This window comes from Ovis canadensis, chromosome 16 (genome assembly GCF_042477335.2).
Source record: "Ovis canadensis isolate MfBH-ARS-UI-01 breed Bighorn chromosome 16, ARS-UI_OviCan_v2, whole genome shotgun sequence".
NCBI lineage: Eukaryota > Metazoa > Chordata > Mammalia > Artiodactyla > Bovidae > Ovis > Ovis canadensis.
Window position 1 is genome coordinate 38,632,925 of NC_091260.1, and position 8,175 is coordinate 38,641,099.

The following is an 8,175-nucleotide window of genomic DNA, read 5'->3' on the forward strand; positions in this document are numbered from 1 at the left end:
TACTTTTCCTTGTAATGTGCTTTGTTTAAAGATTTAAGATCTACTTTATTTAGATGAGGAAAGAGAAAGGGTGCTTCTGGTTCTGGAGATGAGCTTGGGACAAGGATAGCTAAGAATATGATGCTTTTAAAGAGGAAACTTTAGGCTTGGCACATTGCAAGGAGGGACATCTACAGTTTCCTCCAGTGCTGAGTGGAAATGCGCCATCACTACTACAAAGGCATGGTTGGACCTCAGATTCCTTTTTCCTTTTGAGGCGATCTGTAATTTACCTTGGAGTTCTTACTACCCTGGTCACTTAATTTCAGTGATAACTGCATTTCTCAATGAATGTATCATGTACATTTTTACTCAAAAGTCCTAACAACTTCTTTTACATCATCAGCCATTGAGACCATTGGCTTTTTAAAATTTTTTTATTTTTTCACTCATCATTTATTTACAAATACACATTATAACTTTTATATACATTGCACATTTACATGGTAGAAAAGTATAAAACTATATATTTAAATGAATTTATATTTAACTTGCCATGTTTGAAAATATAAAATTGCATCAGAAAAAAGTATTATGAAAAGCAAGAAACCTGAACTGATAAAGCTTTGATATACTTTTCATGACACATTGGGTGAAAAGAACTAGTTGAAAAGGTACAGCAGACTAGCTTTTAAAGGAAACACCTAACATAAGGTCAAATGTACAGCATTCCCCTTCTTTCAGGCTCCCGACACCCATATCACTCAATTCTTTGGATCTGTAACATCTTAGAAGTACATGATTAGAAACCCAACATTGCTATCACCACCTGCCTCATCAATGTCTTCATCACAACAAGAGAACAGAAATAGGAGTTTCCTCAAAGATGTATCCTCTGTACCTGCTATCTGAGTCAGAGTTATAATGCCTTTTGGTCAGTCAAGATTCCTTGTAAACAAAACCCGAGGGATCAGGTATGTACAGAACAGGCAGCAGAGAATCCAATAAATAAACAGGACAGAAACTGACATGCAAGTTGGTTAAAGTGGAAAAGAGTCTAACGACAGTTAAATGAAGGGAGACAGATGAGTGAGTGAATAGGAAGGAATGGACTTAAATGGTTTACAAGGAAAAAAAAAAGCTTTTACTTTACAAGCAAGAGACCTCACAATAAATAACAACTGCTCTTCCTTTCACGAATAAATTTCTTCAAAAACAAGGTGTACAGTCAACCAGACATTTTATGTATAAATTATAAAACATGACACAGTATAAATAAATGTCTACAAGTCTCAACTATGGGCCTCATCCAGTAGACCTCACAATGACTGCCTCTCCGGGTCCAATGAGTAACAAGGTGGCCTGGGAGAGAGCTTTAGGACAAAGGTCCTTTATGTATAGTTTTCCCCCCAAATAAATAGGCATACACTTATTTACAGTATGGACAATGTATTTTTTTCTTTTACTTTTTTTCTTTCCTTTTTTTTTTTTTTTGCCTAAAGGCTATGTCAACATTGAACATTGGTGGAGGGTTTACCACTCTAGAATGGAAGATATAGGAAAGCTGTAGTCCTGGTCTTCATCTTCCTCCTCGTCCTCGGTGTCTTCCGAAATGGCTAGATGGGGGAATACAGGGGAGCTGCTGTTTAAATACGGACAACAACAGCGCAGAAGCAGCTCAGTGTATGTTTTCAAAGCCCTCTGTAACAGCCATATTACAGCGTTGCATTTTTATGTGACTTGCAGTTAGATGCTGTTTTGTTTTTGGCATCTGCTGTTATGTAACAAGTTTTTAAAAAACTTTTTTTTTTTTTTAGAAAAAAACATTATCTATGAAGTCAAAAACTGCAGAAAGTTCTGAAGAATCAATGGCTCAGGTTTTACGGGCAGATTCCTGAAATTAGATAAAAAGCGCTCTTGTGTTCTAGGCATAACTGCTTTGGGTCCTTAATTTAGTTAGTAGGGGCAACTGCACAAAGCAGCAGCCTACGTGTGATAACAGAAAGCTGTCTTTGAAAAAGAAAAAAAAAACAACAACCTTTGAAGTAGTTAGTTCAGATTCAAGTGTTAATAAAAGCAAACAGCAAAGCACACTACTAAAACAAAAGGAATTAGGGGCAGATGACTGGAATGGGCTATTTTAGAGGTGATCTTGTTGATGATCATCAGACAAGTCCTAAAGGCCCGGAAACATTTCAGGTGATTTTTTTTTTTGTGGATTGCTGAATTGCTGGTGCACTTTAGCAGCTACCTAACTTAAACAGAAGTGGGCTTATCTGGGGGACGTTTTCGTGCTTTCTGAATCTCCATTCTAAGTCTCCCTAGGACTTGCCTGGGAAATCCTTAAACGGCTGCAAGGTTAGAAGTCACACTTACAGTTGCAAGATCCGGAGTGCTTCACTTCCAGCAGCACGCCTGAGGAGCAGGCCGCTTCCTTCATGGCACACTCGCTGGCATAAGTGGCATTGTCACTGGCACAGACAGGCTCCTCAGACTTACTCTCAGGGCACAGCTCACCGCAGAGGGAACACCGGCCTCTGCCAACCTTGAAGTCCCATAAACACTTTTTTCCACCAGTGCACTGGATATCTTCACAGGACTTTGCTTCTAGGAGATAATACACCTGTGATAAGTAAATCCATTCCCCTCGCCTTGTCCCCTTTCTCTAGTCTCCTATCAATAAATGAATAAATGTAAACATATAAAACATATTTTATTACTCACTACTCGGGCTCATGGAAATACTGTGCAAAAATGCTCTATAAAACTGAAACACACACACTCAAAACTCCCAGTTTCCTATACACGAGCTTAGTGCATGAAAATACTGCAGTATTTTCTTAAAACAGGATGTCATGGTATCCTTCAGTTAAATAGGTATTTGATTACTTCCCACAAGTGGGGTCTTTAAAAAAAAAGAAAGAATTCTATCAGTTATCAGAATCTGATAACAGATTTTAGGAACTGTTAAGTAATTATTTTTCACTTCCAGCATGTCTAGCACTTAAAAAAATGTGTAAAATTGAGTGAGTTCTTAGGTTTCTAAGAAGGAAAATTGTTTCCTGTGTCTTGCTGGCATTTCAATATGTATGTCAATGCATCCAGAAGACAATGGTTTCCTTAAGGTGGTCATGACAGTTTACCGACTTTGATGAAGCTAGTTTCGGGAAGTTTGGGGTTTATTTATTGGTTAAGCTCACAGTTTTATCACAGTTATAGCCTTTTTCTCTTTTTCCTTCCTCAATCCAGAATACCTACTGATACACTTTCCCTCATAGGCCAATCCAATAGATCTGCCCAGTAGGCAGGTAGCTTTTCTCAGGTGACAGGCACTGGGGTAGGTCACTCCATCATTCCCACAGAGATACTGTTCAGAGGAGGTGGGCTCTGGGCAAATTCTGTTACAAGTCACGCAGTAGGCATTATTAGTCTGGTCCACCACGCATGTAGAGCTGCCTGGACAGAAAACATCCCGACAGGTCTCTGAAACAAAGAGGGAAATACATTAATATTAAACACGTTAATAGGTACCTTCTTCCCGACTGAGCCACTGGGCAGTTTTTCAAGGAAAATCATGAAACCAGAAGCATTCAGCTTTAGGAATGCACTTGGGTAGCTCTGCAGTTTTTAAAAGAAAACTAAGACCCTAGGTTGAACCTTTAGTGTCTTAAGGAATCTTTAGAATATAAAGTTAGAAAGGGTTCCTTTATTTGATATTATTATTGTTAGGCTATTACTGCCCATCCCAGGGGTCTTGCAGCGGGTCTACCTCAAGCAGAAGGCTGGAGGAGGGGTCGGGCAGGACCTACTTTTACATTTGCCCTGGTACTGGACTTGCAGCTCTGGCTGCTCTTTACATCTGGCCTTGAGGAGTGCACATTCGTTGCGGTAGGTTTTTCCGTCCAGCCCACACACCGGGCCTTTCCAGGTGATGTTAGAACAATCTGGGGCACAGACGCAGCGGGGTTTGTTCTTCTTGTTCATTCGGCATTTTTTCCCGGGGCCACAGTCCACGTTCTCACACGTTTCTAGGAGTTGGAAAGAGGCAGGGATTAAAACCAGGGTCAGGCACCATGCAGGTTAGCCAGGAGGGCTGTGGGTGCCTTGCGCAATTCTGCAGCTAGGAGTCTGAGCCCAAGGGGCTAGGCTGTTGCCCGGAAATTGAGAAGAGGGAAGGGTGGGGGACAGTGGGCTGCATCCTGTACCCAAATCTCTCTCAATGAGCAAGGGTTGGCTGGCTTCACCGCCACATTTGGCTAAGAAGTCCGAGAACCTCTGGCGACCCTTGTTTTGCCTGTAGTGTGTGACAGGCGATTCAGCCCCATCAGCTTACCAGGGTTCCTAACAGGGGAACCCACAAACAAAGCTCTCCCAGTCCCAAACCCCGGCTGGGCACGGGGGAAGCTGAGGGTAAGACGCCCTCTACTGAGGGCCTGCAGGCTGGGGAGGAAGAGCCCTACCTTTACACGGGATGCAGTTGGGGGCGCCCCCATTGAAAATCATCCACTTGAAGAGCGTGTTGTCATTTACGTCCTCCTCGGTCCACGAGGTGCTCAGGCGGCCAGTGCTGCAGCACTCCTCCTTGCTCAGTTCTGTCTTGTACAGGACCTGACAGCGGCCGTTCTTTGCTTGGCGGAGCCAGCAATTTCCAGCTGCGGGGAGACAGGGGTGGGGAGGTAGGCAAGTGAGCCGGCGGCGCCGGCTGGGTAGGGGGAGGAAGGCAGTGAGCCGGCAAGGGAAGGAGACCCGGCGGGGATGGGGAGGGAGTGAGCGTGGAGGAGAGACGGCAGAGAAAAAGCAGAAAATAAATCAGAGGGAGTGAAGGGGTGGAGAAAGGCGAGGGGTGGGGGGTGGGGGGGGGACCAGATTGAAGAGATGGGAGGTGGGCGATGGGGAGGGAGGGCGAGAGCGAGAAGCCCGAGCGCTCCAGCCATATCAATGTCAGTTACCAGTGACCCAGACACAACACGTGCAGCTTGCATTGACTTTTACTAGACTGTTTACTTTTATTCGTCCCATTTCATAACCTGCAGCGACTCGAAGAGCAGATTAAAGAACCTGACAAAAACAGGATGCGACGGATGTTTTTACATGTCGGTTTCATGTAGGCGGTACGAGTATTGTTTGTGACAGGGGTTAAGAAAGTAGGAGAACTTAGAAAGAAAAGAAAAAGAGAGAGAGAGAGACCCAGACAGACAGACAGACACTCACACACACACACACACACACACACACACACATACAGCAACAGATCACGCAAAAGGCACTTCTGAAAAATGAAAGCAAAAAAGCAACCGGGCCCTGCCCGGCGCTGCCCCTCGCGGCCTCGAGGCGCAGCCCGCCCGACGGGCCGTTTTGCAATCCTCCAGACCCAAAGGACGCCCGCGGCCACCGCGATCTTTCGAAATCTCTGAGGGCTGCTTTCCCCGGCGCCCACGTCCCGGGCAGTCAGGCAGCCCCTCGCTCCGAAAGGTGGACAACTCAGAGCAGTAGTGCATCGCAGGCGACTAGGGGCCGTGCCTAAGGGGCCGTATACAACACGCATAAAATAACGCTAAAGTCAGGAAAGTTACAAGTCTGCCTCAAGAAAAGTACCGAGGTTGGGGGCGGGGGGAAACAAGGTGGGAGAGGGACTTACTATCGTTTCATGGTTATATATACATATACATACATACACGCGCACACACACACATACATACCCCTATCTCATATACCCCTATATCATACCTACCGAGATATCTTTGCAAGTAATCCCCCCCTTCTTCCTTTTTAATGTTCAGATTTTGGTCAGGAAGACGTCTCATGAATCATCCATATAACTTTAACAATAATTGGACTGCAAGCTGCTATTATTATTTTTAAAAATTCTGCCCAAAGACTAATGGAGATAAATCTAATTAAAAAAAACTTTAGAAATTTGCTCTTATTGCATCTCAGAATTTAAATCAATTGTGGGTTCCTCACTGTTCTACAGAAAGTTAACAATCAGTAATGAGACAAAAGGGGAAAAAATTGTAAACTTTTCAAAACAGTCCGGGGTAATTTTTTTTTTTTTTTTTTTTTGCGGGGTTGGGGGGAGGGGGTTAGACGAAGCATCCACTAGGCAGAAAGCTACTTCCCTCTAAAATTTTCGGCACCCTCATTTCCAAGTTTGGGCAAAGTTTCTGAAACCACGTCCTGCAGTCACCGAGGAAATTTCAGTATTCCCCCCTCCCCACTCAGTCGTTTTTTAAAGTATCCAAAAGATGCACGAGGGAGAGAGATTAGATTGCAAATGGGTCGATTGCAATCTTCAGGCTACCGATGCTTATCCCCTTCTTCAGAGCCAAACAGGGGAGATAACATCTACACTCATTACATCCAGAACTTGGAGCATCTAACCCTAACTACTGAGAGAGACGCTAGCTCACTCCCTTTCCTTTTAAAGGATAACTGCGCTCCAAACTCGGTTCCCAGTTCTAAAGTGTCACTGCCTTCAGTTCTCCCACTCCTCTCCATCCCGGATTCGCTAAGTTGGTCCAACATCTTCCGAAAGCAGAGTTGCTCAGAACAGACCCGGTGGAGACGCCCGAAAACTACAAACCCCTGCCCTCCTCCGAGCCTCCCTGCGCATCCCGCCTCGCTTACCCTGGGCGCTGCGGTCCTCCATGAACTGGCAGAGAAGCAGCAGCAGGAGGCAAAGCCCGCCGGGCTGGTGCCTAGGACGGGCCATCCTGGGTCTAGGCGCGGGGCGAGGAGCGCGGCGGCGCGGGGAGCGGGCGCGGTGGCGCGGGGAGCGGGCGCGGCGGCGGGTGGCTCTGGCAAGCGGTGCGCGTCGCAGAGGCGAGCAGCGGAGGGCGCAGATATCCCGGCGTAGCCCAGCGCTTGCCGCCGGCCGCCCTCGCGATTCAATGGACGTCAGAAGCCAGGCGCAGCCGCGCTTTAAATCTAGACGGGGGTCTCCACGGTTTGCGGTGGGCGGTCTCCCAGTGTGTGGGGCAGTGGGAGGGCGGCCGCGAGCGAGGGTGTGCGCGGTTCCTTGGGGGTGGGGAGCTTTTAAAAGTTCAGTGTGAATCAGGTGACATTTCCCACCTTCTGAAACCCTTCCCAATTATCTGGTGGAGGTGCCCGAAATCAAAGCGGCAGGAGGGGAATCGCCGAGTTCTTATTTGCGTAGGAGCGAGAGGGAGGGGGCAGGAGACCCGGGCGCGGGGGGGTGGGGTGGGGGGGACGCTTCGGGGGTGGGGAGTGGGGAAGAACACCCACTTCAAGTCCTGCACGCCGCCGCTCGCTGGCAGCGCCGGCGCGCCCGGGGTGGTGTGTGTGTGTGTGTGTGAGTGTGTGTGTCTGGCGCGGTGTGGGCGCTGGAGGCGGCGGCGGGCAGGGCGGAGCGGAGCCGGGCGGCAGGGCGGGAGTTGATCGCAACGCTGCTCCTCCGCTCCAGGAAGACTTCGCAAACGCCCGGAGAGCCCCGAGCTGCCTTAATACCCCGCCGGAGGTCCGGTCGCTGCCGTGTTAGGCCCCCGCAGCCTGGAGGCGGGACCCCGCGACGTTGTCTGTCTGGGTCTGCGCGTGCCGAGCGCCGCGGCCACCCCCGAGCCCAGGGTTGTGGCTGGGAACCCCGGGCCCCGGCACCTTCCACCCCGGGCAGAACCTGGCGGAGACGCGGCCCACCGTCTCGACGAGTTAGAAGCAAACAAAAATGTTTAACACCTCGGGCCGGGCCTCCCCCCACCGTCACAGTCTCGCCCTCTCCTTTTCTTTTCTCCCCTTTCGCTTCCCAGCTTCTGGAGGAGTCGGAGCCCGGAGCGGGGGCGCCGACGTAGGCGGTCTACCCCCCTTCCGCGGCTCGGAGACTCCCCAGTTTCTGTCCTGTGTCTGTCTCTCTCACTCCCAGTCTCCTCAGTCTCTCTCGGTTCGCGGAATAAAAAAGATTGCAACATCGATAATGAACTTCTGTAGCCTCAGTTTATTAAGCACAGTGCCTGGCATTCTTCGCTGAAAGTTGGCGGGTCTCTCATTTATAACATTTTTGGCACCGCTGAATGAAACAGAGGAGGCGATATTTCCTTTTATATAAAACGATTACTTCACGGAAAATGCTATATTGTTTATTTCAAAGCTGCCTTTTAAATTTCTATTCTTTTCGCTTCTGGAGCCCGAAGAACAACAGACAGTGAAGTATGCAGACAAAATTCTTGGACATTCGCAGGTCCC

The 8,175-nt window shown here is 47.9% G+C and overlaps 1 protein-coding gene across 2 annotated transcripts; it reads right to left on the minus strand.

Moving 5' to 3' along the window:
* Positions 1-397: 397 nt before the first annotated feature.
* On the minus strand, positions 398-7,860 carry FST (follistatin). Of its 2 annotated transcripts, none has more exons than XM_069556375.1 (6): positions 6,607-7,860; positions 4,440-4,631; positions 3,789-4,007; positions 3,238-3,462; positions 2,356-2,586; positions 398-1,595 (listed from the first exon to the last, which is right to left on the minus strand). In XM_069556375.1, the coding sequence occupies exons 1-6, from the start codon at positions 6,689-6,691 to the stop codon at positions 1,513-1,515; spliced, it is 1,035 nt and encodes a 344-aa protein (XP_069412476.1). In that variant the 5' UTR covers positions 6,692-7,860; the 3' UTR covers positions 398-1,512. The 2 variants fall into 2 exon arrangements, with proteins under 2 accessions (XP_069412476.1, XP_069412477.1); XM_069556376.1 differs by having other exon boundaries at positions 2,356-2,583; positions 6,607-7,859.
* Between the last annotated feature and the right edge of the window lie 315 nt (positions 7,861-8,175).